The 27,215-nt window shown below is 31.5% G+C and overlaps 5 protein-coding genes across 8 annotated transcripts; 2 read left to right on the top strand and 3 right to left on the bottom strand.

The window, feature by feature from the left end:
* The first annotated feature begins 1,270 nt into the window (after window positions 1-1,270).
* Window positions 1,271-2,291, top strand: LOC105792286 (photosystem II reaction center W protein, chloroplastic). Its single transcript, XM_012620792.2, has 2 exons — window positions 1,271-1,457; window positions 1,808-2,291. Exons 1-2 carry the CDS (start codon window positions 1,364-1,366, stop codon window positions 2,104-2,106), a joined length of 393 nt encoding a protein of 130 aa, XP_012476246.1. The 5' UTR covers window positions 1,271-1,363; the 3' UTR covers window positions 2,107-2,291.
* A 652-nt stretch (window positions 2,292-2,943) lies between these two features.
* LOC105792284 (transcription factor UNE12) lies at window positions 2,944-6,864 on the bottom strand. 3 transcript variants are annotated; one of them, XM_012620788.2, is made up of 7 exons: window positions 6,200-6,861; window positions 5,323-5,442; window positions 4,864-4,929; window positions 4,454-4,519; window positions 4,249-4,326; window positions 3,845-4,152; window positions 2,944-3,384 (listed from the first exon to the last, which is right to left on the bottom strand). In XM_012620788.2, the coding sequence occupies exons 1-6, from the start codon at window positions 6,554-6,556 to the stop codon at window positions 3,922-3,924; spliced, it is 918 nt and encodes a 305-aa protein (XP_012476242.1). In that variant the 5' UTR covers window positions 6,557-6,861; the 3' UTR covers window positions 2,944-3,384; window positions 3,845-3,921. The 3 variants fall into 3 exon arrangements, with proteins under 3 accessions (XP_012476242.1, XP_052490545.1, XP_052490546.1); XM_052634585.1 differs by having other exon boundaries at window positions 3,845-4,326; window positions 6,200-6,864; XM_052634586.1 differs by having other exon boundaries at window positions 2,944-4,326; window positions 6,200-6,864.
* An 8,227-nt stretch (window positions 6,865-15,091) lies between these two features.
* On the top strand, window positions 15,092-19,508 carry LOC105792283 (tryptophan synthase alpha chain). Its single transcript, XM_012620787.2, has 9 exons — window positions 15,092-15,389; window positions 16,616-16,762; window positions 16,841-16,906; window positions 17,039-17,147; window positions 18,319-18,395; window positions 18,587-18,664; window positions 18,743-18,820; window positions 19,085-19,144; window positions 19,234-19,508. The coding sequence occupies exons 1-9, from the start codon at window positions 15,198-15,200 to the stop codon at window positions 19,366-19,368; spliced, it is 942 nt and encodes a 313-aa protein (XP_012476241.1). The 5' UTR covers window positions 15,092-15,197; the 3' UTR covers window positions 19,369-19,508.
* Window positions 18,893-21,753, bottom strand: LOC105792285 (splicing factor U2af small subunit B). Its single transcript, XM_012620791.2, has 3 exons — window positions 20,692-21,753; window positions 20,312-20,358; window positions 18,893-19,306 (listed from the first exon to the last, which is right to left on the bottom strand). Exon 1 carries the CDS (start codon window positions 21,550-21,552, stop codon window positions 20,713-20,715), a length of 840 nt encoding a protein of 279 aa, XP_012476245.1. The 5' UTR covers window positions 21,553-21,753; the 3' UTR covers window positions 18,893-19,306; window positions 20,312-20,358; window positions 20,692-20,712.
* Window positions 21,754-23,223: 1,470 nt separating this feature from the next.
* LOC105792287 (V-type proton ATPase subunit F) lies at window positions 23,224-26,824 on the bottom strand. 2 transcript variants are annotated; one of them, XM_012620793.2, is made up of 5 exons: window positions 26,659-26,824; window positions 26,497-26,576; window positions 25,366-25,447; window positions 24,416-24,498; window positions 23,224-23,690 (listed from the first exon to the last, which is right to left on the bottom strand). In XM_012620793.2, the coding sequence occupies exons 2-5, from the start codon at window positions 26,557-26,559 to the stop codon at window positions 23,526-23,528; spliced, it is 393 nt and encodes a 130-aa protein (XP_012476247.1). In that variant the 5' UTR covers window positions 26,560-26,576; window positions 26,659-26,824; the 3' UTR covers window positions 23,224-23,525. The 2 variants fall into 2 exon arrangements, with proteins under 2 accessions (XP_012476247.1, XP_052476301.1); XM_052620341.1 differs by lacking the exon at window positions 26,659-26,824 and adding an exon at window positions 25,915-26,047.
* Between the last annotated feature and the right edge of the window lie 391 nt (window positions 26,825-27,215).

Below are 27,215 nucleotides of genomic sequence, written 5' to 3'. Positions count from 1 at the left end.
TAAAAATTAATGATGTATTGAATTCGAATTTAACAAAATATTTTTAACAGTGTTAACGGTTGAACCTGAATTTTAAAATCCAAAAAGTAGAGATTAAATTACTAGAAATAAAAGTGAAGGACTAAGTTTCAATTTTACGAAGAGTACAAGGATTTATGGTATATTTTAACCTAAATTAATATGTTTAAGTAGTGGTTTGTTATCAGCCCACACAAATAGGCTGAGGGCCCAATAACTAGTATGGTGGCCCAAATAAGGGATAATTAGCAATATGCCGGCCCAAGGTATATTGCTTTTAGCCATTACTAATTTTGAAATTAATTATTATATCTTCGTTTTTATTAAATAGTGAATGACATGTATGTTCTTATTAATTTTTAAAATTAATTATTATATTTTTATTAATAGAAAATTTAATTATTTCTTTTATTTTTAACAGGTTAATATTGAACTTTTAAAAGTAAAATTTTACCGATGGCAAAAAAAAAAGTAACGTTTTATTAAAATTTGGCTTAATAATGAATTTGGCCATTAACTTTTGTATGTTTTGTCAAAATGGTCCTAATTGTATTTTTGGGTCTTTTTACCATCAACCTTTGAGTTTTTTTTCAAACTGCATTTTCTAATGATTTAATGAATAAATTTAATGTTTCAATCTTTCATACGTTTGTTTATTGGGAAATTTTTCTCTGAGTTAATTTTTTAGATAATTATGTTAATTTTCTTTAAATTAAGAGTTATTTTTTAATTTAATGTATTATTTATTTGATTATTTCTACATGTAATTATCTCATTAAAATATTTCATATATGAAATTTCACATCATGCTGTTAACTTTTTTAACGGTACTTCCATTAAATCTGTTAAAAAGGTTTATGGTAAAAAAAAATTTAAAAATACAATTAGAATCATTTTGACAAAACATGCAAACATTAGTGAGCAAATTTATGATTAAGCTTTAAAATTTTGGGTGCCAGCCAACACCATGTTCCTCTTCTCTCCCCCAATTCTAAAACTGAATGACAGATATGTCCTTACTAATTTTTAAGTTTAATTATTATTTTTATTTCTTTGTTAAATAAAATTTAATTATTTCTTTTTGGGGGCCCAGGCCAAATTATGTTTACCCTTTTCTGTGTTTGTGGTGATGAGGCCCCCACTCCTTTATCAGTATCTATTTTATAGGTGGATGTTGTGCCACGTGGATGAAACTTATTGGGTGTATATCGATAAGAGATATCATCAAAATCTATTGGCAACCTTATCATTGTTGATACACACATTTGCCATTGCAGCCAAAATCAGCAACCTCAAGCTTTAGCAGTTGGTTTCTCTTTCTCCTCAATTCAAGAACTAATAAAGTATGGCAACCATTTCAGCTACCTCATCAATCACCATTGCAGCTTCTCTTTCATACAAGCCATCATCACTCAAGCTCACCTCCCCAATTGCCATTGGTAAGTTTTTGGGATAAATTCTGCTAAAACTCAGGTACTTTACGAAAAAATTGTCAGATTGTTATTTTTACATATTTTTCATTAAAAAAATTATTAATAGATTATTGGTCGTTATTTGTATCAAGAATTCAAAATTAGAAAAATATAAAGATTTATAGAAGGATCCAGTTGGAGAATATTGAGCAAGTAATTAAATTTAACTACTAGTGTTTGAGTTAAGTCTAAAATTCCAAAAAATACACAAGCGAAATTGATCAAATTAAAGCACAATGATTAAATCCATAACTTTTTATAAAGTACAAGGACTAATAACATAATTATTAATAGTCATTTTTCTGTTCTTCTTTCAGGGTTGCCAACAATGGCGAAGAAAGGGAAAGTGATGTGTTCTATGAAGGAGGAGGAAAAGAATAGCTCTAGCGTTGGCATGAGTGCTGCATCGCTGTTAGCTGCAGCAGTCATGTCAAGCTCACCGGCTATGGCTCTGGTGGATGAGAGAATGTCCACCGAAGGAACTGGACTTCCCTTTGGGTTGAGCAACAACCTTCTTGGGTGGATCTTGTTTGGTGTATTCGGCTTGATATGGGCTCTTTACTTCGTATACACTTCATCCCTCGAAGAAGATGAGGAGTCCGGATTGTCCCTCTAAACCCATAGAAGTGTAACTTAAAATTTTAATTTTTGGTGTTTTTTCATTGTAATAAAAGCTACTGCATGTCCAATGTGTGTATAATTGGTTATTGTTGTACGTATCATATTGTTTCTTCATTTGGGATGGGAAGGGGATAATAGGATTTCAGAATTTTTACCATTAATTTAAGTGAATTTTAATCATTATTGTTTGATTTGGTTGATATGAAAAATTAAACCCGATCAATTCAAGTACTGTAATTTTGGAATAAGATAAGATATCATTGATCTAGGATTAGATTTATCCTAGTTGTTTGAATCAGACTGATCAATCAAACCAGTTAAAGTAAAAATCAATTAAGATATTAATTCGAAAAAAGGTATTAAATTGATTAATTTGCGAATTGACATAGAGAGGTTGAATTGAACTAAAAAATTGACTGAATCGATCTCTTTTTTTTTTGAATTTTTAATGATTCATTTAATTAAACATGTCGAACTGATAGTTTGACCAATTCGGCCATCGATTCAATTCTAAAAAACTTGATTTATTTCATTACCTTGGCCAAAGGTCACTAAACTATTACATTCACATTTTGATTACTAAACTTCAAAAAATTACAAAATGATCATCGAACTATTCAAAAGTTTTTTTCTTTTCAAAATCTAACTAGATTCGATTACCAATATAGTTGATCAGTACCCATCATCAATGTTAAAAGACAAAATTCATAACTGTTTTCCGAGAAAAAAATTGAATTGTAGAATAAAAAAAAGGTTTTTGATTAATATAAACAGTAAAAATAAAGAAAGCCAAAATACGATTTAAATAAAAAAATTTCGTCAATAAAGCATAAAATTACCAACTCAACCCACCATTCATGTCTCCACCCCAGTGGGTGGCTCAGACCAATGATTGAACATCCATTATAATAACAATCAATTAACAAGTTGAAAGAAGAAAAAAGGTGAAGTCAAATTACTTTATAGGAACAAAGTCCATTATCACAAAGTATCAGTTGGACTTTAAAGCAACAACCATTTTTTTAATGGACAGACATCACCCCCATTCTTCTACCTTTTACTGCAATTCCTCTCCCAAAATACCTTCTTACAATATTATTACATATATATATATATATATATATATTTGCAGGTCTGACAATCCCACTAACAAAAAAAAATTAAAGCCCCCACTATGAGAGTGCCCCTCTTCTTCCATCATTATCCCCTACCCCCACCATTGAATACAAAAGAGATCACCATTGACAAATCCGGACATGAAGGCCCCCCCTTCCTGTATTTTTTTTAGGCAGACATTAAACTATGTTTGAAAAGTTTAAAAAGCAAGTGCCATGGCATCTGCGGACATTTTTTTCTTTAAATAATAATTCATTAATTCTTTTTAATTTAGTCAACTTTAAAAATGAGCAACTAAATCAATCAATTCGTCAGTTTTACATAAATTTAATGGGTATATAACAACTCTAGCTCTCATAATTCATTTAATTTATCAATTTTATCTTAATTTAATAAATTTTGCCTATAATATTTATTTATTTGAATATTAAATTAACAAAATTTATAAACATCAAGAAGTAAATCTGTTATTATACCAATTAAAATGATGTACTCTAACTAATCGTCCTTAATTGCTCATCTTCAAAATTGACATGAATTAAATTGTTTTAATTTTTTTTAGAGGGATCAATTTACTCAAATTTGAAATTAAGAGGGACTAAAGAGATCTTTTTTACCTTTTTTTTCCCTCATAGTGTTGGACATATAGGATGGACCGTGTGGGATGCATACCCTTATTTTTTGTTTGTTAGAGTTATGGTGGGGGATCTGTTTCGGGCTTGACGATAGAAGAGGTATCCAGTGGTTGCGAGTGGTAGATGGCGGTGGCTAGTGAGATTGGCATAATGCAAAGAGCTTTTGATTGAAGGAATTGCATGGCAGCTCCTACGTTTTCTTCCATGAGCTTGGCTACTTGTCGCTCGGTGCCGTCGTTTGACCATTTCTCCCATGCCGGTTGGTTCCTTCCACCGTCGCCGCTTTCATCCTGGTGTGTGTATGTAATAGAGGGAAGCTCGATAAAAGTATGTTGTGAAAGGAAATGTGGGATATGTATATATATGAATGGCTGCATGCTTATTACCTCGACCGATGATAATGGGATGTCTGTAACAAGCGGTGCCACTGCCCCCGCCCCGCCTAACCTACTCATACTCAAAACCTGTTAAATAATCAACCAACAATCACCACCGAGTGTATTGACAGAGGAAAACTTCTAAAACAACAAGACACGTTCATATGACATCATAAACAAATCCCAAAGGGAAAAAAACCCAAGCTAACGATACCTTAACTTGGAGCCTCAGGAACTTGACATAATCTACAATTTCATCGAGCATGACCGCTCTATCAGTCTGCATAAAGAGACATGTCACAAAGATATATTATACATGGTTAAACTTTCTCATCGTTTAACACCCCAGATGCACAAATCTATCGTAGTCACCCATGTCTCAAAGAGATCCCTATAGGCTATAGCAATAACATAATTTGACTAACAAACAATAAAGTTAGCTCGGAAATGAGCCCAAGGAAGCGGAGAATCCCTCGATCAACAATAAAGTTATGACAGTTTTAAAGCTTCCACATCACAAGGTTGGTCATAAAGCCATATTGCAAGGTTATACAAAACTCGCACAATCACTTCATGAGTACATCTTCGGAATGATTACAAAAGGAAAAAAAGAAAAGAACTGACCTTGTTAACACTAGGAACAAGTTCCTGTAATGCTCGGATTCTTTCGGCAATTCTTTCCCTCCGCAACTGTACCAAGCGAGAAAATAGAAAAGGTTCAGCTACAATTAGTGAAATTGCAACCACATGTCGAGCAGGTTGGCTTTGCAATTTCACAACGTAAAGCGGCAATCTATATTTCTATATGTCCGAGCTACATCTTATGATTAATCTGTTTCTTGGTGGAACGAACTTTCTCAGTGCACATCAACCGATTAACAAAATTATCGATATAAAAAACACCTTATATCATCGAATTTATCACTACTTAAAAGAAAAGCATCAACTCAACCTATCCGGTTTCTAGCTTGTTAAAAATTTTCCAGCTATAAAACTAACTTAATCATGCCTTTCCCTTTGATATGTTTTATCAGTCTCGTGTTTGCTGCGATCGTTTTATTAATAATCATTTAAGCTTTTTACCCGTTCAGCAATGCTATGCGGATCCGTGGCCTGTCCTCGTCTAGCCCGCACCCTTGGACGCATTGTTGGTGGATGCGGTGATGGAGCAACGGTAGCCGGCATTGGTGAACCATGGAAAACCTGAAAGTAATGTATAAGTCTAGATTGAATTGACATTACAAGTAACCAAATTACAAAAACGAATAAACTCTATATGATAGCAAAAAATCAGTAAAAGTACTATGGAGACCCTTGTACTAAGAGTCAAATTACATTTTACCCCTTCTACTAAAAAATAACAAATTAGTACATGTATTTTAGATCAAAAAGCAGACCGGTCCTCCTACAAAAATTTTTATCCATTTCTACTATCAAAAACTGATTCAGTGTACGTTGTCACGAGATACACGTGACACGCCATATGTAACTATTTAGTTATTTTGTCAACTACGCCAGTTTTTATATGTAGAAATGGATAAAAAAAAGTAATTGAACGGACTAATTTAGTCTTTGATTTATTATACATGGACTAATTTGCTTATTTTTTTTAAGTAAAAGGGTAAAATACAATCTAACGAATTAGATTCAGGGCCTCCATGTTACTTCAAACATAATGAGACACTGTTGTGAAATTTGACAGCTTCAACAAATAAGTGACTCTTGTATGATGTTAATGAAAACCTATTAAAAACCAGTTTCTTTAGGTAAAACGAACCGTCAACAAAAGACCCAACTGCTAAAGCATAAGTTTAGTACAATTATAAACAAAAAGAATCAAACTGTCAGTCATTTTAATGGCCCTTAAAAGTGAAATAAACAAAACAATTTACCCTTTTTATGGAATCAAAGAAACACAAAGGCAAAAATGTTGACAAATTACTGGGGTTTTTTTTCTTACGTTTTTAACTGAGGAAGCCCTGCCATCAACGACTTCATCGCGAAACCGCCTGCTGCTACCACCAGAACCTTCCTCCGGCTTCAAGAACCCGCCGCTTTTCCCTTGGTCTAAGCTCAACCCCAACGGAAAAACCTGTCCGGGAAACGCGCCGCCTCCACCGCCGCCGATTCCGCCGAGATGACTGGCTCCATCACCAGAGCTGAGCTGTAGAAACATTGGCGTTCCGGCACCAGCAGTTGTTCCTGTCAGTCCACCGTCGGGTCCCGCCAAACCCGTCTCAGAAGGCGCGAAGTTAGGGAATCCGAGGATTTGCTCGAGGAAATCATCAGCGGAAGCCTCGTTGGGGTTATTAGCCATGTGAAACCCGAAGAAGTAGTAGCGGAAGTGAGTCCAAGTACCGAGTTAAAGCCACCAAAGATCATCAACTTGCAAAAGAAATGGCGAAAAAAGAATTGAAAACCCAACAAAATATTTATAGACAAAAAACACGATATTATTTCATATCTTTGCCGTTCTAGCTTAAATCCTTCTATCAACGTGAGAAAGAGAAAATTTTGAGGTTTGGGGTTTCTTTTCTGTTCTTTACTTTCAGCTCTGTGAAAGTAACAGAAAGGAAAAGAGGGAATTTTTTTTTCAAAGGGATTTTTTTGTTATCCTTGTAAAAAAAATGTAGCCTTTTATGTAATAAAAAGGGGTTGGAGCTCGATCAAAATTGTGTGGAAAACCTTTTCGGTCTAATTATGGTTTTAGTCCTTTTTCTATGTTGAAATTAAGGTTAAAGGAAGGCGTAAGGCCTTCCACAATGGACACCTGTCCATTTTTTTCCTTTCTTTTTTTTTTTTAACATAAGAATATTATGTGTAAATTTTAATTTTAATTTCTCTATTTTTCTAATTGTAAGAATATTTTGTTCAAATTTAAGATTTAATCTATATACTTTAATTTTGACATAATTTAATATATCAATTTTATAATGTCATTAATTAGTTTGAATATTCTATTCTAAATAAAATGATTATGTGAAATTTTAAGAATTATTAGCACCGTTCAAATTTTTATTAGATTCATATTTGTTATAAATGTTATTTTTTATTACGAGGATATCAAATTTATTTTATTTTATTTAAATGTCACACCCAACAAAAAAAAATTAACGGTGTTATCAAATGGGTCTAAATTTTAAATGCGAAAAATAGAGAGACTAAATTACTGAAAATCAAAGTATGGAGATTAAATTCTAAATATACGAATAGTACCAAAACATTGAGCAAATTGTAACCTTAAAGTTTTTATACCATAATTTGGTCAAAATAAATAATTAACCCAACGTGAAGCATGAGTGGAAACTATACTAATTTGAGATTATTCGTGTTTTTAACTTTTATAATAGGCCTAAATTGGTTTTATTGTTGTTAAACTGGTGGCGTATGTACTTTTTTCATATAAGTTTCATGTATATAATTACACGAATCAACATTCATATATCAAATTGCACATGAAATCAAAATTGATCTATAATTTTGAAATTTATCTATTTACTACTAACGATTAGATTTTCTTAAAATATTGTATTTAATAGAAATGATAAATATAAAATTTAAGTTAGACCTGTTTGATTAGCGAAAAATTAAACTAGATGAAAATTATTTAATATTTTAATAATTTTAGATTAAAAATTAATTAAAAAGTGTTGAAATTTTATCCTTCAAATATTTTACACTTATTTATTATCTACTCTTCATTTTATTGTTCATTAGTTTTTTTCTTTCTCAACATCAGCATTCAAATTAAAAGTTAAATATCAATTATTAAAATATTTCATATTTAAATTTAAATTTATTTAAAATTAGGAGTGAGCAAAATTCGATTTTATTCGAAAAACTCGATAAAAATTTTAAATTTTGAATTAAATAGTTCAAGTTATTCGAGTTATTCGGACCAACTCGAAAAAAAATAAATTTTTCGGTTTAACTCGAATACAAATTACACAATTCGAGTTATTAGAAAAAGAAAAGGCAAAACTACGTTGTTTTAATAAGTGTTTAGCTTTTCTAATGTTAAAAAGTCATAACCATTAAGTTAAAATGCAAAACTAAACTGTTTTAATAAATATTTACTTATTAAGTTAAAAACAAAATCATTATATTGTTTATATAGTTAAATAATCAATCCATGTAAACGCAGCATTAACTATAAATAATAGGATTCGTTAACTCGACTCGACTCAAATTTTTTTGACTCGATTCGACTCAACTAGATCAAATGCTCACCCCTAAAATAACATAAAATATTTAAAAATAAATGAAAGAATACGATTTGTTAAGTTTTGAATTTAAGATTCATTCAATATTATAATTATATTCCATACATAATTTTAAATAATAATATATCAACTAAATTTTATAATTTGAATTTAGTTAGTAAAAAAACCTCATAATTTTAAGAAAATTTTTTATATAATAACTTTTCTTCAACTTTGGCGCACTCGAACCCACATCCTTTTACATTGACAAAAATGACTATACCTACATAATTTTAAAATGTAATGGTGAATAGTAAATGTTATTATCATATAACTTGCGTAAAAATCACGTCTAATACATATAATAAATTAGTTACAATATGAAAATGATTGATGAATAAATTTATTCAAAAATATTGTCTTCCTTATTACCATGCTCAAATCGGGCAACTTGCACCCTCTTTTGTAATTTCCAAACAAAAATAAGAACTATATTTATAAAATAATATATAAATATATATATCTTTTGTCAAATGTGGTAAATAATTTATCCTTTTTTATCTTAAATTAGTTTGAAAAATAAGACCAACCTATAGAAACATGAAACATGAGAAGTTTTTGCTGTCCACGATTTTAGAATAATTTTTTTAACTTTAAGGATTAATTTGAGAATTAGGTTATATTTTAGGGACCAGTTTTCAAATAAAGGCAGCAAAAACTATGAGTGATAGATGAATGAATAATTGGGGTAAATCTCAAAATTACTCATAAATTTTAATCTAATGTGTAATTTGATACATGAACTCTAATTTGATACATTTACGTCCATGGAATTTTGATTGTGATTCAAATATGCACATGGAACTTTTTTTCATTTGTGTACATTTAAATAAATAAATATGTTGATTTATTAGCATAATGACATTTTTGTTCTCTAACTTTATAAAAAAGTCATTTTAGAATTCCATTTAATTTTTCGTCTTTTTACCATTGAACTTACATTTTTGCCAAGATTTAATTAATTTTAAAAATATTAAAATATTTTTTCTAATTTTGTACTTTTTAATGATTTTTTAAAAATATTTTTTTGTATTCTTTTTTTTAATTAATTAAATGCTTAGTCGTCCATGTGGCAATCCACATGTATGCCACATCAACAAAGTTAAAAAAAATTATTTTTTTCATCTATTTTGAGGTGATTTGACAAAAAATGTAAATTTAAGGGCTAAAAATGCGAAAAATCAAATAGAGGGCTAAAATGAATTTTTCTGTAAAGTTGGAGCGCCAAATAAATCATTATGCCAAATTTATTTTACATTTGATAAATATAATTATTTGTGTATGTAACATGTAAACTCTAAATAAATAATGTTATATAGAAAATTGTATTAATAGTTTATAAAAATTAAATCAAATTTAAAATTTTTTGTATAAAATTATATAAAACCAATGTCCATATATAACATTATGTATTGTACCAAAATCAACATGTATTTTGTATATTGCAATTTGCCTATCACATTATGTATTTGTGTTTTTTGTTTACCTAATAAATAAGAAAGCCAATGCATTAAAAGTGTGTAAAATGTGTTTGGGCTAAAGGGCGTAATCAGGCGAGCTCGAATATTGTTAAGCTTGAATTCAATTCAAAATTTGGAGCTCGAGTTTGAGCTTGATTAAGCATGTTTATTAATTTTTGTATTTAAACTTGGTTCGATAATTAATTTTAGGGTTAATAATATATGTTAAGGTAATAATGCAATTTAATAATATAAAAACATGAAAAGTTTGATAAGGTTCGTAAACTATTTGAGTCAAGTATTACTAAGCTCATGTATTTTTAAAATCAAAGATAATATAAGATAAAAAATTCCATAGTTTAAAATTTATATTTATCAATCAAACTAATTATATAGTTTTTTTAAGTAGTGTATCAAACATATTTTATAATTTAAATTTGATAATTAATTTTTTTATTTTTAACATTTAATTTTTTTAATTTATCAAACGAGAAATTAATTGTAATACCCCTAACCATTTTCCGTCGTCGGAACAGGGTTACGGAGTATTATCAGAATTTACAGATCAATTATAGACATTTCATATCGTTCAACATTCACATCAGAAATCAATCATATTTAATCACATTGTCCCTTATATGAGCCATTGAGGCCCAAAATACGTATTAGAATCAAGTCGGGACTAAACCAGGTATTCAGAGAATTTTTCGCAAAATGTCAAAATTTTTCCAAGGTATATGGGACACATGCCTGTGTGGTCAGGCCGTGTGGACATTCGAAATAGGGCACACGGGCGTGTTCTAGCCCGTGTCCTTACCTGTGTAACTCTCTGACTTAGGTCACGCGGCCAATCCACACGCCCGTGTGCTAGGCCGTGTGAACAATTTTGAGCATTTTGTTTTGAAATTTTTTAAGATGCAGGGGACACACGACCAAAACACAATCCCATGTGCTAGGCCCTGTGTCGCACATGACTGAGACACACGTCTGTGTCTCTGCCCGTGTGGACAAAATAATGTCATTTTCAAGCCATATTTCTCACCCAAACTTGTCTTTCACCTAAATACAATAATTTGCACAATCACAAATCACAATAAAACCTTAAATTCAAGCTAAACTCAAGTTCAATACATGTTAACACATCCCATATGTTCAAGTATTCAATCTTACTTAATTGACCATATAACATATATGCATATATAATCCTCTTTTCACTTTCATTCATTCACCCATACTCACACATTGATTTGATGAAACCACATATATATATATATATATATATATATATACATTAAAATGTACCAAACATTAGCCATACCAATGACTATTTTCAACCAAACATTTATATGCCATCATTGGCCAAACTTTGCTTATACATGCCATTATAACCAAAATAAAGTTACTATATATACCGAATTGAGTCGATGGATAGTGTGATGCGTTTTCGACCAGCTTCCAACCTTAACGAGCTTCCAAGATTACTATAAAATAGGGAAATAAAACAGAGTAAGCATATAATGCTTAGTAAGTTCGTATAACGGAAAATTAACTACCATTTAATTACAATTAAAGTAAACATACAAGGCATACTTAAGCAAGTTGACCAAAAGCCTTATCACATATCCTCATCAAGTGTGTTAGTCATGAAATTCATGTAACAATTCATATTCATAAATGTACATAGTCATCAAGCAAATTTCATACACATATATCTTTCATCCCACATTTCAATTTGTCAAATATCGTCACTTTCATGTATTTCAGGTATATACGGGTAATAATTCATTTTGAACTCATATTTTCTCATGTCAGAATTTTGCCTGTTGAATTATTAAAAATATCGATGGATGCACGGGTAGTACACACAAGGTGTACAAAACTGTAATCCGTCAATTCATATACATGAATGCTCATGCAAACATGTAAACGGGAAGCTCTTTCGAGCCATATTACGGGAAGCTAATGTGAGTCATGCAACGGGAAATTCAAACGAGCATTGTTGTCAAACATTGTTCGATATGTGATTAATTTTCATACATGGCAATTTACACAATTCACATACACAACATTCAATTCAAAAATATAAACATACAATTTAGTTACATGAACTTACCTCGACAAATGTTCGTGGATTTGTAATCTACTAATTCGATACTTTTTCTTTTCCTCGTTCTAACTTTGTATTTGGTCTATCTGGATCTATACGAATAAATTTAACATCAATTTAATACAATTCATATTCAACTTAATCTAATTCCCATTTTAGGCAAAAATACCATTTTGCCCGTATACTTTTAATTAATTCCAATTTCGTTCCTAGGCTCGGAAAATGAAATTCATGCAATTTAATCCTTATTCCTTGCCTAGCCGATTTTTATATGTAACAATAGCAGCCCATGTACTTCACAAAATTCAGAATTTTTTCATGAATTTTACATCTTTTCAATTTAGTCCCTAAATCATAATTTCATAAAAATTCTCTTTACAAAAGTTGTTTATCTATCAACAAATTTTCATTTTCTACTATAAAACTTCATAATTCATGCATACTCATCCATGACAAAGCCCTAGTACTTTGATAACTTTACAAATTAATCCCCGAGATAGCTAAATTAAGCTATTACGATTTCGAAAACATAAAAATCATTAAAAACGAGACTTGAATACTCACCTAATTGAGCCAAAATAAGCCTGTCTATCTTCAAGCTTCAAACTAGGGTTTCCATGTATTTTTATTTTGGAAAGATTATAATATATGATATTTTGTCTTATTTTAATACTTATCATCTTTAATTATTTTTACTTTCCAATTTCATCCTTTTCTTTTCTTAAATTTCCATTGATGACTAATCATCCTTATCTACTAACTCTTCTAAATGGTCTATTTGCCATATAAGGACCTCAAATTTTGAATTCCATAGCTATTTGATAAATATAGCTACTAGAACTCAACTTTTGCATTTTATGCAATTTGGTCCTTTTATCAATTAAACATGTAATCGGTAAAAATTTTTTAATGAAATTTTTATACGATATTCCTATCATACGGTAGACGATAAAATAATTTTAAAATAAATCTTCTTCCGGACTCAGATTTGTGATCCCGAAACTACTGTTCCAGTTTCACTGAAAACGGGCTGTTACATTAATACTGTTAAATAACATTGTTAAAATTTTCTAATAAAATTGTTAACTTGAAAATAGATAGTTAAAAATTTTATATTAAAAATAGTTTGAATAATTTATAGGCAATAAATTAATAAAAAGTAACCCATTAATAAAAATAAAATGAATTGAAATAATGGAATTACATTAGAATCATTATAAAAAAATTTCTCTTTCTTTTTACAATAACATAAAAAAATTCACTCGAGTATTTGATATAATAACAATATAATTTCGAGTTCAAGAAAGTTTTAATCAATTTTATGAAATGAATGAATGAAATGCTGAATTTTTACTAATAAATTTGTATTATAAAAGTTGTTATTATATTTAAAAAAAAAGTTAAACTATGATCTAGGTTTATGTATTTTTGTGCATTTAAAATTCAATCTTCTGTTTTTCTTTCAAGAAATTTAATTTTCAAGGCTGAGACTAGATCTGTGTTGAAAGGATTATGTGTAGCATGAAAAAAAGGCTTTCGACAAATAGAACTAAAGTGTGATAATGCACTTCTGTTTGAGTCCTTGTTGGTCAGTGGTGCGGGTAACAGCAAGTTGGCGGAGTTATGATTAATACATCAATGGTTAGGGCGTAGCTAGAAAGTATGAGTTCGTCATGTTTCGAAAACCCAAAATGTTGCAGCTGATTGCATGGCTAAGTATGCGAACGCGAGACCTGCAAATTTACAATAGTTTGATGCATCTCATGACTTTGTACAAGGGGTGTTATTAGATGATATTATTAAGTCTGCATTGATGTAATGTTTTGAATAATAATGTCATCGCTTAAGAGCTGTCAATTTCTACCGAATTTTTTTTCTCTACTTTTCGATTTAAGAATGTAGGTTTAATTATTATTACCTTTACAATTTCTCTATTAAATTTAGATTTATCACAACATCAATTTTTTATTATATAAACATTAGCGAATATTCTTTTAATTACTTTAATATGTTGCACTAACAAATTCAATAAAATTATTTTAATGGGATTAATAATTGGACCGAGAATTTTAAATTTAAAATAGAGGAATTAATTATTGAAAATAAAAGTAAAAAAAATTCCAATATACACAAAGTATAATGAGTTCATGTGTGGGTTTTAGTATGGGTTAGTCGGTTTTGTTTGGAATTTTCCGGTTCTTAATCTATTTGTGATGTAATAATTTGATTCTACTTGTTTGAACATCTTTGTACCCAATTGTGCTATAATAATTCAATTCTACTAGTTCAAGATTTATATTTGTATTTTGATTGTATCATTAATGAAAACTTATTTTTTTTAATTCATAACTTTTCTTTCATCATGTGTAGGTTTGTCTAGATTTATTTTAGGAAAGTATTTGGCTTTTTGCTATTGATGTTTTTAGATTTCACGGGGTTAGCAGATGATAAGTAGTCAATAGGTATATTAAAATATTATATATATATACATATAAGAAATAAGACACGTGACAAAATTTTAACTCAACTTGTGAAGTTAAAGATTATACTTCAAATTTACCAAATACTAATTCTTACTTTAATGTGTAAATATTTTATACTGGCCAGTGGACTTTTTTAAACTCCACAAGCGAATTGAGAGCGCGACAAGTATCACCTTTATTTATATAATTAAAATTTTAAATTATTTTACTACAAATTATAATACATTTATCAAACTCTAAACCAATTTGTGAAATCATTCAAGACACACCTTGTGAATTTTTAGAACCTTGAAAATTTGACAAAATGTCCTCTTTATTTATATACTTTTAAAATTTGACAAAAGTTCATAAACAATTTTCTCAGTAAAATTTTGGAAAAAAAACATTTACCTAGTTATACAAATTGTAATATTTTTCTAATAAATCTTTTAAAATTGCACCAACCCAAATTCATAATTAGGCAACTATAGATTTTCCTTTATTTGGTTGGAGAAAATTTTTTAGAAATTTTTTTAATTATAATGGGACAAATACAATGACCTAAATCTGAATAAAATTTTCATAAAAATTAGAGCCTATTTTTAATACAGAGAGCAAAAGGAAAGAAAGAAACCCTTTTAATCTCTTATCGAAAAAGAACACAGAAATGGGTATTTCTTTGAAATCTACAGCAGCGGGATTGTTCCTGTTAAAGAACCACAATACCCATTCTCCATCTCGCTTTCCTTCATTCAAACCCTTAGTTTCAACTAAGAGATTCACTCCAATGGCTGCTGTTGCTACTTCTCAAACTCTTGGCATTTCTGAAACCTTCTCTAAACTGAAAAATCAAGGCAAAGTAAGCATTTTCCCCTTTTTAATTGATGAGCAATTTATTTCTTTTCTTTTTTCTGTTAAAATGGTTTGTTTTTGTTTGTGATATTTCTGGGTTTTGAGTTTAATTTGAGTTGCAGCAAGTCAAAGTAAGCATTTCTTTGGTCCTATAAGTTGAGTAGCAGAAATTGATTTATGGTCTTATTATATATATATATATATATATATATATATATATATTCAAACTTCATGTTCTGTTGGTCTGTTTTTGTTTGGGATCTTTCTGTGTTTTGAGTTTAATTTAAGCTGCATTAGAGGAACCTTTTGTCTTGTTAAGATCACAGGCATTGTTGAATTGATTCTTTTCATGGGTTTTATCAGTATGGTAGCCAGAGTTTAGTTGGCTTTCATTGCCTTATTATATAGTGTTGACGCCAGGAGAAGGTTGTGGTGGTTTGTGACAGTTCTTTCGGTGAGTGGAGAGCCGTAAGAAGGTTGAGATGATCGGAATGTGGATGTTAGGAAAGGATTGGAGAGGAGAGAGTTGAGAGTGCTAGAAGAAAGAATGCCTTGGCCCTTTTTCCTGGTGCCAATAAGCCTTTAAGGGGTTGTATTTGATAGTTTTCAAGGTGCCATGTCCATTTATTGGTTCTGGACTCACTGGAATTTGGCCCACCTACTGATGCCTTGCCGTTGGTATGGGCTGTCATGTCCAGGGAATGGATATTTGTAATGTGTGAATGGCAAATATCCTATCCATGCCTGGCATATAGTCTCATTGGATTGTGCTCGCTGGCATCCTAGCTCACAAGGTGTCCTTAGTCAAAGGTATTGACTTACGGGGCTGTAGGCTTGCGAGTTGTAGGTATAACAGATAGGTTTTTGAGATTCTAGATAGAAGATGTGGCTGTTTGATGAATATAAATTTTGTGCTTAATGAAAGAAAATCTTAGTTATTTTGAATATTCTAGAAAAAGAAAACCTATCAAGAGAGGATGAAAGTTTTTAAAGCTGAACCAAATTCTACGCATTGTTTTGTTTCTATAAGTTTGAATAATGTCTATGTTTGGTGACATGAATTCTATACTTGCAACTTCGAAGTATAAAATGCCTTGGCTATTGATTGCCGGTTTATAAACTACTCAAAAAAGGACGGAACTTGTTGAAGAAAATTCTTAATAATATTCTATGGTTTGTTATAGAACTTTCTAAAAACATAAAATATGACTTATAAGCATTCTATGTCCGAAGGTTGCATTCATCCCCTACATCACAGCTGGTGATCCCGACCTTTCAACAACAGCAGAGGCTCTTAAGGTGCTTGATTCATGTGGCTCGGACATAATTGAACTCGGTGTACCATATTCTGATCCGCTGGCTGACGGTCCCGTAATCCAGGTTTGTTAACCGTTTAGTTGTTTGTCTATGCGTTTTATTTAATTTTTCAAATCTCTTAGTCATGTTTCTTCTGTTTAGGCTGCGGCTACGCGTTCTTTGGCAAGAGGAACCAACTTGAATGCAATTCTTTCGATGTTGAAGGAGGTATGAATAGTACTCAGTGCCATTGTATCAACTAATGGAAATAGTGGAAGCGTATAGAAATATTGTTATATATATGTATATATAATTTAAGTTGAGGGTTATATTCTAATTATTTATTTTTAAGTTGTGCAGGTGGCTCCACAGTTATCTTGCCCGATTGCTTTATTTGCATATTACAACCCAATTCTAAAGCGTGGGGTTGAGAAATTTATGTCCACTATAAGGGACGTAGGCATACAAGGTAATGAACACATTATGTTTTTCTTAAATTTTTTGGTTAAATTCTGCTATTAGTCCCTGTACTTTGTGAAATCTCTGGATTTAGTCGTTGTACTTTAATTTGATCAATTTTAGTCTTTTTACTTTTCAGATCAGTCAATTTTAATCACTGTATTTTTCGAATTTTAAAATTTTAGTCCTGACCCAAATAGTAACAGTTAAATCCATTTGGTTAAATTCAATTACTAGTCCTATACCATTCGTATAGTTGCAGATTTGGCCATATTTTCCAATTGGATCATTCTAAGTCCTTATACTTTTCAAATATTTAAATTTCAGTCTTGACGCAAATGATAGTCATTAATCCATTAACTAAATTTTTATTGAGTAATATGTAGAAATAACAGCTAACATAGTATTTCACATATGATAACATGCTTGCCGTATTAGATTTTGGAAATAGCAGAACCTAATGAATGAGTTTAGTAGTTATTGTTTGGTGAAGACTGAAATTTTAAAATTTGAATAGTACAAGGATTAAAAATGACCAAATTAAAGTAGGGTTAAGATTCACTACATTACTTTTTCATCCATTAATATCCAATGCAATGATCATCACCATTTGAATGTGTAGGACCCATCTATTAAATGGGAAAATAAACTTGTGAATGTTGATTAAACATGCATTGGATACTAAAGGATGAAAAAGCAAGAGTGGAGCCAAACCCTGTAGAATCCGTCTGTTAAATGTGAAAATAAACTTGTGAATGTATAGGGACCAAATCCACAACTTTTATAAAGTACAGGGACTAATAGCCGCATTTAACCTATTTTTTTAAGGAATTTCTTCACTGTTCAACTATTCTTGGTTTCCACGTCGTTTCTTTGTAGATAGCATCCTATAGGGGTAGTTAAACTTCTATTCTTTCCTACGGGTCACAATGAATTATTCAATCCCATAGAGGTAGTTGACTACGTTTTCGTTTTAAATTTTTAGGCTTTTATTAAGAAAACCCGGAATTTTGAATATGTTGTTGCTCATGCTGGCTTTGTATCTATCTAATGATTCGTTTATATAATCCGAAACATAGGCCTAATACGATTTTTCGTAGCGGAGATTAGGTTGTTTTTTATTCTTGTTCCCTTCAAGAATCCCGACGTGCTTACCTCGATAATTCCATAAATATTTGCAGGACTGGTGGTTCCAGATGTCCCTCTAGAAGAGACCGAACTTTTGAGAAGAGAAGCTCTCAAAAATAAGATTGAACTGGTATGTTCCGGTATAAGAATATCTTATCTACCTTTACTACTACTAATAAATGCCTGTTCGTAATATTTGAAGGCAGCATTACGATCCAATTAGATATAGTCTAAATCATAGCAATGCTTTTTCCTGTTTTTCGTTTCTGTAATAAATGCTTATAGTCAATCTAGTACGACTTATCTGCTCGTGTGGTTAAGGTAATGCTTACAACACCAACTACGCCGACAGACCGAATGAAAGCGATTGTTGAAGCAGCGGAAGGATTTGTGTACCTCGTAAGATCCTCTTCCAAAGTTGACCCCTGTTTTTCTTTCCCGTATTGTTTTCCTTGATTACTTTTGTCTTTAATGCAGGTGAGCTCAGTCGGAGTTACCGGTGCCCGTGCATCTGTTAGCGATCGGGTTCAGACTCTTTTAACTGAAATTAAAGAGGTTTGCATTGACAAATAAGAATCACTATATCATTAGTTAGCATTATATGTTTTAAACATTCTTGGATAGTCCTTGATCGGTAACTAAGGCGAGCTTATGCTTGGTGCATTTATCAAAGTCATTACAAAAATCTTTCAGGTTTAGGCGACAAATCAACAAACCTTTAATAGATTCTATTTCTTTCCTTATTTTACAATTATAGATTTTGATAATTCAAGTACCCTTTTTACTTGCATTGTGATGGTTTTAACTTCGGTACGGCAGGTAACAACCAAGCCTATTGTGGTTGGCTTTGGCATATCGAAACCCGAGCATGTGAAGCAGGTCTGTCTTCCTTTGTATTTACCAATTTTTGTTTTTGGGCTCAATGTAGTTTGCTCATTGAATGAATGAGTATATATTGCGACGGACAGGTTGCCAGATGGGGAGCTGACGGTGTGATCGTCGGGAGTGCGATTGTGAAGGTGCTGGGTGAAGCTAAGTCTCCTGAGGAAGGATTGAAGGCGTTAGAAACTTTTACCAAATCCTTGAAATCTGTACTTCCTTGAAAGTTTTAATGGGTACTAAATCAGACTGGATACTTTTTTCCATCGAAATTGGAATTTCTTTGAAATAATGTTAAAATCTTTGGTTTGAAAGTACAATTTTGTGATCGAATTTGGTTTTTAGATATTTTTTTAAAGTTAAATTCATTGGGTGCTCTGTCTTGTGGGGGATACAATAAATTTCTGAATTATTTTCTCTCGTTTGAACTCGGAAAATCGATCTTTAATGTCATCAAAAACTTATTCAACCAAACTTCTAAACTCAACGTAAATTGTGCACATAATTTTTCTACTTTTTTTTTTAAATTTAAAGTTTTAATCATTACTAAATAACAGACATTAAATGCATTTTAATTATTTTAATAAATATATTATTTCATATCAACTAATTGTTCTCTCAAAAAATAGTTATTTTCATTTAATTCTATAAATATACTATCTCATATGTAGCACTAACATATCAACTAATTATTTTCTCTAAAATAATAGTTATTTTCATTTAATTCTAAAAAAGTTAGATTATTTTAGTTAAGGAATGTAATAATCATTTTTGAATCACAACTAAATTGTTAAAATTTGAAAAAAAGAGAGTATATTATTCAAATTGGAGAAAAAATTAAATCCAATTTACATATAAAATATGATAAAATTTCAAAATTCAAAATTAATAGAATTCTGCTTAGTAGGCTTCAAAAATTAGTTAAATTCTACTTTTAATTAGATATTTTAATCCCTATACTTTTTGAATTTCAAAATTTTAGTCTCACCAAACAATAACTTCAAAATTCATTAAGTTTTGATATGTGATGATTTTATTATCTGATCTATCATTTGCTTTAGAAGGACCAAATTGGAAAAGTATGGACTAGATACTATTTGGATAAAATAATAGAGACAAATGTATAACATTTACAAAGTACAAGGATGATTAATAGTAGAATTTAACCTGAGAGAAGAACTTTAAGGAGCATGAACTCTCAATATGACCTGAACCTAAAATCCATCCAGAGGTTGAAGAGATAAAGTAGAGCATAAGAATCTGACTGAAACAGAGTATTTGAGTAAGCAAATTAAAAGCAAGAACTGATATTAAAGTAGCTTGAATCTCTTTAACAATGGACAAAAATAAAAGGAAACTATTCAACAGAGATACAGATACTCCCTTTAAAAAGACATTGTAACAGCTAAATTGTTGTCACGCATAGCTCGAAATGAATATTTAAGTTTTACCCAAAGTTGCAGAAACATAACAAAAACATTTCTGAAATTAGAAAAAGAAATAATTATAACCAAAAAGGGAAGAGAAATGAAAATTATAGATCAAACCGTGGTCTAAAGAGCTTGCTCTTATGGCTTCTCTTCCCTTTCTCGATTCCATTGTTCAATCCTGGCTCTACGTTCTTCACTCCCTTCCCTAGCAGGTGGAGGGCTTCGGCTTCGACTATGGCTTCGTTTAGGACTTCCATGTTTTCTCCGACCACCGACGTCACGGTCAGTCCTATCAGGTCTTCGACCATTCCGATCGCGATTATCATCACGGTCACGGTGACGGTCGCGATCCCTATCACGGCGGGGGCGAGGGCTTCCGCTTCTGCTCCTACTCCGATGCCCTCTGTATTTCCGGTAACTTCCGAACAGTTTCCTTCTAAGGTCTCTCCCAATTACTTTGACGTGCATGAAATTGCAATAACCACCACGGTTACAGTTATTCTCCTCGTATTGCCGACACGTGGCTTCACGGAAATCGGTAACCGGGGAAAAATCGGCAATGATGGGTCGACCGGAGTAAAACCTTCCTTGAAGTGCCTGGAGAGCGGCTGCCGCTTGATCTTCCTCCCTGAACTGAGCATATACGTTTCCAATCATGTGATCGGCGAGGTTATCACAAACGTTGAGACTCTCGATCTCACCGAACTTGCTTAGTTCCTCGTAGATATCCTCGTAGAAATCCTCGAAATGTTCCTGGATCTTGCGAGGATCTATGGGCTGTCCTTGGGGATCTACTCCGGGAGTGATCATATCTGGCCGCTGATACATGTTGGAAAGAAGGATGGTTGGGGAGATCGTTGGCCGATTATGGAGACGTGAGCACCGGTCACCGTGCCGGCAAGCTCCAATCTTGAAATAAAAGGGACAATTAACACGGTCCTTCTCGGTACCGAAGATGGAGGCTAAGTGTTCCGCCATTGTTGAAGGAAATCAAACACAGTAAGGAGATTATCAAATTTAATTTCTATTAAAAACCAAAGGGATGACGAAGAAATAGGATTGGGAAGCTATGGTAAAGTTAGGGTTTCGAAACCCTAATTTTTGGAGTTCTTTTGGAAAAAGAAAGGGAAAGAGAGAGATGAGCATACGCCGGGGAAAGACTTCGTAAACAAAAATCAAAAACCGGTTGTTTGGTTAATGATGGGCTTAATGATCCCCTAAACAAAATGGGCCTATGATGGGCTTTGAAGATAAAAAGGGTGAACTACACCAGAGGTCATAAATTATTAGTATGTTTACATTTTAGCCACTCAACTTCAAAAAGTTACAAAATAGTCACTATACTATTCAAATGTTTTCATTTAAGTTACTAGGCTGTTAAGATATTTTTTAAAGTCCAAATGGTGACCTTCAAGTGACAATTCGATGACCGTAACAATGGAACAATACCTATCGACAAGTAGAACATATGTCAGATCTAAGACGATCTGATGGTCGGTGTCAGAGAAGAAAACAATTCGGATTTTACTTTGTAAATTCGTGATGTTCAAAGTTGTTTCATGAAAAAACTAGACTGTAAAAGAGGAGGGGAAGTTTACCCTTTCGATTGGTGTCAAATGTGAGAACAGAGAAGACTATAAAACTACGATTTAAATAGCTTGATGACTTAAATGAAAAATTGCAAATAATTTAATGATTATTTTGTAAATTTTTAAAATTGAATGAGTAAAACATAAACTATCAATAGTTCAATGATTTTGGATGTAGTATACCCAAAGAAAAATGGTGAAAGTATTTAGTAAATTACTCTATTATAAGGACAAGATTAAATTAATCCTTCTATTATGAAATGAATCAAAGATTAAGTTTGAACAAGATTTAATATTTACTGTTTAAAATTTGAACTGCAAATGAAAAAAGTTATGCCATTTTTTAAATAATGATTATTAACTTTGTCACAATTTGATTTAACATATAACTTTTTCTTTTGTTGCTACAATACTTAAAACTATCCATAATTCTTCTCTAATTACATTTCAGCGCACTTGAATCCCTTGCTAAATGAGCTAAGACTCAATCAACATGAAACAACTAATGTGAACTGATCATAGATTGACTTAGCAGCTAGTTTCACCAAAGAAAAAATTGTTAAGAATATAAATTAATGAAAAAACAACCAGGAATCTTAATTGTATCCCGTTGGAGAACTTTGGCATTTTATAAATTTGTGCAAACCAAAATTTTTCAGCCAGACTTGTTGATTATCCATAGTCCAACATAATCCAAACTCAAAATTCTGGATTTTATAGAATCCATTTTGACTCAATAACCTTAAAATATCTTGAAATGATTCAAATTTAAAATGACCTGAAAAACTTTCCATGGCAATGGCAAAGTAGAATGACACGAACTGAAATCTATACCCAAAATGACTCAAAACCCAAAAAATTTATCTTATAAATTACCCGGACTCAAATTGATATGATCTAAAACCAACCAAGCCTGACCGATTAATAGTTCTAGGTACAAGATTATAAGGCTATTTAACACTATTGGAACTTATTTTTCTAGTACCATAAAACGAGCTACAACAATTTAATAGGCACCCTACACCATAGATTCCGGCTTATCTTTCTCTAATCAGCACGATTTCAAGCAAACCCGGCCGGAAAAAAGAGTTCCATTCAATAGAACCATCGTTACCTTAATGTTAACAAGGAGGCATCCGTTGGATGATGACTGATGAATCCTCCGAACTCTAGTCAAACATCTTATTCAATTAAAAAAAAAGCCATTAAAGCATATCTCCAACTAAAAGTTGCATACTGTAGTTCATGGAATTTGAGACGAGAACCACTACCAATTGTCTGGAAAAGAATAATTTTAGTCAGCCATAAAAAACGAATCATGAAGGAAATAGAAACACAATGAGACTAAGTGTCTATTGGCATTTAACGCCTCCCAGATGCCACTGATTCTGCAGAAAAGAGGTATTTAACCCGTGAAAGAACTGAATCATGTGCCGGATCATATGGATGATCCTTAGATGGAATCTCCAAGATCGCTGGAACAGGCTTGTTGTAGCTATCCACCAGAAACCTTATCATATTTGCAACCTGCGATTAAAAAGGTAGAGGGCCACAGCTTAATTTAGCAAATACGAACTTGGTTTCCAATGCAATTCAAATAGAAATTCTGTACTTGTGTCTGGACCGGTTATCATTATAGATAAAACTATGAATGTAAAAGATTCAGAAGGCAGTGTCATTTGGTTAATCTAACTAGGTAGTAGGCTAGGATAGCCAATATCAGAATAAGATGAAATTATCAGTAAGACAGTACGAGCAAGCAAGACAAGAAGTAGAACACTAGCTGGTCATGAAGAAGTTTAGGTACTAACCAAATTTTACAGAGGCATTTTATCAAATTGCAGATCTTTTATTTGATCAGATCTCATCATCAGTATTACTAATGTAGCAGTCCCTATTATTGTTATTGATAGCATGATTCATGTAACAAGAAGTTAGCACAGATAGTCACTTAAACACTGCACTTCATTACTGAATCCAGTATATGTGTCTCTGAGCTTTAAGGCAATATAGGTTAACATGTCACAGATAATTGACCAACAGTCAATTCTATGGAGCGGTGTAAGTGTGACTTAATAATGAGATGGAAGCAAGAGAATTTACATGATCTGTGCTTGTTAGCATTTCATAGATCTCCAGCTACACATTACAAATTCTGTGCACGATACAGCTTAACAAACATATAGATATTCGCATAAAAAGTGCAGAATAGAATTGATGATTTATGGCAATATCTGCAGGAAAAAACTTACATATTGGCTAATCAGAACGACAGCAATATCCTCCCTTGTAGTGAACTCCTTAAATGTATCTTCAATTTGTTTAACAGTGGTTTCTAACAGGCAGAAACAAAAGCATTGAGTGAGTAAATGATAAAAAATCTGGAAATATTTAATTTGATTATGAAAATAACCATACGCGATGATTTGTTTATAGAAAAACCTAAAAAAGAAAGAGCTAAAAGATGTAGAAATCTGATATTTATTCTGATCCCAATAAGTCAGACAACTATGCATTGTCCTTCCTTTTCTATTTCCCTCCCCTCTCTTGCTACCAAATGAAAGGACATTTCCTGATAAATGGCTTAATTACTTAATTTTCCTAGTCAACAGACATACAATGCAAATAATGTAATATTTAAAACTTGAAAGGCATGTTCGTACTTCTCTATGAATTGTTTATTTTTTACTAGTCTTATTAATACTTGTTTCAACACAAAAAGGCACAAACACGTGGTTCCCACCCAAACAAAAATTTAATAACCAAGGCACCTAAAAGTCCAAAAGAAAAAATGACTTGAAATCATAGTTCCGAGAACATAATTCAACTACGATTGCATGTGTTAACAAATATGCAACAAACCATGCAGTTACTTTGATTTGAAAAAGAAAACTGTATCAAAGGCATACATTTAGTTTAACAATCCTAAACAGCATGTTTCCTTATTCAATATCTAGATTGTGATATTCCACTCTTTATCTAGACAGCAGATAAACCACGGTCAAGCTGAACATAATTTGGCCAATTCATATACCCTAAGGTGATTAAGAGAAAGTAAATAACTGCTCAACCTTTGAATTCAATAAGTGAATAAACTATCAATGGCAAGTTTGCAACTATAAAATGTTGACGAGAGTTTGATGAAGACCATACTTAAAATTTCAATTAATAGTAATAAAACATAGAAAGTTAAAGAGCTTACTTGAATCTACAATAAGATAATTTGTCTTTCTTCGCAAGTCAACATTACCCACACCAGCCATTAGAAAACCAACCACCGTGTCCTAGCCCAACAAATTATAAGTCAGACAGGTCAAATCAAATGCATTGTGAATTACATATAATGACATTTATCATTATGTTAACAACATTAGTAGAACATATATTCATCAAAACATACCATACACATACTCTTATTCTTACTACGTTCTATTAACAAAATGAGGAAACATGGCGAATGACTGGATATAGATGTTTTGGGGGAATTCTTAAAACAGTATGGCAATGAGTGATCTTTTCTATAACATATTAGAATCATTCAGAAAATGAAAAACTCACCAATAAATTTATGATGTTATGAACTTATGATAATTTTTCATAAAGCTAAATCTGAATGATATTTACTTTCACTGGCACCCGAAACAAGCAGATTAAACTGAGCTTAAGGATCAGCTAGCACAGTTAAATCTGTATGTCAATGAGTGAACTTTTCAATAACATACCAGAATCATTCAGAAAATGCAAAGCTCACCATGAAGTTTATGCTGCTATGAACTAATGGCAATTCATCATTGAGCTAAATCTGAATGGTATCTACTTTTCACCCTCATCAAAAACGACAAGCAGACAAAGCTGAGTTTAAGGATCAGCTAGCGAAGCTAAATCTGTATAGCAATTAGTGAACTTTATAACATAGCAGAATCATTCAGAAAATACAAAGCTCACCACTAACTGTATAGTGTTATGAACGTATGATAAATTCATCATAGAGATAAATCTGAATAGTATTTACTTTTCACCCTCGTCAAAAACAACAAACAGACTAAGCTGAGTTTACAGATCGCTATCACGTTACTACTAAGTCCAAGCAACATGCGTCAAACTTAAAAAAGTATTTTGTACCAAATCACACGATAGCTGCTTCAGTTGATGTAACTTGCTCTTTCTTAAAAAAAAAAAAAAAATCTCTTGAAATAAAAATTCAGGCAGTACAGAGTTAATCCAGAAGAATTGCCGGCAAATTTATAGGAGAAAATGCAATGATCTACATAAAAAACGGCAAAAAGAGCGAGATCTGTGCACTGATTTAAGCAGCTTCAAAAGTAATACTCACCTCGTCGGCAATCATTGCAATAAGAGCTGAGTTGCTAGTGGGGATTTGAACTCTGTTCGCCATTAATTAAGTTTTTTGAACTACAAAATCAAAAAGATCACTTAAAAGCTACGCAATTGACTTGGATTTTAGACCGAATTTGACGAGAAAAAAGAAATTTACCTTTCTCTAATGGATCGCCTGCTCTTACTTTCGACGTTCGATTTGAAGGATCTACAAAAATTCACAGAGGCTGATTGTATTACTGGTGGAAAATTTTCTGATAATACTGAGACACGGAAATCGGAATATAAACGCTCTGATTTTGAGTAGAAAAACAATACCAATTAAAACGACAACGTTTTTTCCTCTACTCGAGATTCTTCTTTTCTTTAAATAAATCTATGCGTGGCTAAAATGTATTCCACCTATAGAACGGAAAAAATATTATGGAGGTAATTATAATAGGTATCTTATCGCATTTTGCTTCTTTTATTAAAAAATATGTAAAATAATTTTTGTACGTTAGATTAAAAATAAATTAATTATTTTATTAAAAATTATCTACATTGTTAAAAATTAGCGTCATTGATGAAATATTCATATAATAACATATGACATGCTATATGTATCTCATATTGACATATAAGAATAAACTTTTATCAATAAAAATAGATGAAATTAAAAAAAAATTAATATATTAACCCTATTTTTTGAAAGGAAAAAAACCAACATTATTT

The sequence above is a fragment of the Gossypium raimondii genome, chromosome 8, assembly GCF_025698545.1.
Source record: "Gossypium raimondii isolate GPD5lz chromosome 8, ASM2569854v1, whole genome shotgun sequence".
In the NCBI taxonomy this organism is placed as follows: domain Eukaryota; kingdom Viridiplantae; phylum Streptophyta; class Magnoliopsida; order Malvales; family Malvaceae; genus Gossypium; species Gossypium raimondii.
This window is presented reverse-complemented; position numbering and strand designations above follow the sequence as displayed.

Coding starts and splice junctions, on each gene's coding strand:
- LOC105792286 (XM_012620792.2), top strand. CDS start 1,364: ATGGCAACCATTTCAGCTACCTCATCAATCACCATTGCAGCTTCTCTT. Junction 1,458..1,807: donor CACCTCCCCAATTGCCATTG/GTAAGTTTTTGG, acceptor TTCTTCTTTCAG/GGTTGCCAACAATGGCGAAG.
- LOC105792284 (XM_052634586.1), bottom strand. CDS start 6,556: ATGGCTAATAACCCCAACGAGGCTTCCGCTGATGATTTCCTCGAGCAA. Junction 5,443..6,199: donor GGGCTTCCTCAGTTAAAAAC/GTAAGAAAAAAA, acceptor CATTACTTTCAG/GTTTTCCATGGTTCACCAAT. Junction 4,327..4,453: donor TCCTGAGGCTCCAAGTTAAG/GTATCGTTAGCT, acceptor ATTATTTAACAG/GTTTTGAGTATGAGTAGGTT.
- LOC105792283 (XM_012620787.2), top strand. CDS start 15,198: ATGGGTATTTCTTTGAAATCTACAGCAGCGGGATTGTTCCTGTTAAAG. Junction 15,390..16,615: donor AACTGAAAAATCAAGGCAAA/GTAAGCATTTTC, acceptor CTATGTCCGAAG/GTTGCATTCATCCCCTACAT. Junction 16,763..16,840: donor CTGACGGTCCCGTAATCCAG/GTTTGTTAACCG, acceptor TCTTCTGTTTAG/GCTGCGGCTACGCGTTCTTT.
- LOC105792285 (XM_012620791.2), bottom strand. CDS start 21,552: ATGGCGGAACACTTAGCCTCCATCTTCGGTACCGAGAAGGACCGTGTT.
- LOC105792287 (XM_012620793.2), bottom strand. CDS start 26,559: ATGGCGAACAGAGTTCAAATCCCCACTAGCAACTCAGCTCTTATTGCA. Junction 25,448..26,496: donor TTGCAATGATTGCCGACGAG/GTGAGTATTACT, acceptor TTGTTGGGCTAG/GACACGGTGGTTGGTTTTCT. Junction 23,691..24,415: donor TCGTTCTGATTAGCCAATAT/GTAAGTTTTTTC, acceptor TTTTAATCGCAG/GTTGCAAATATGATAAGGTT.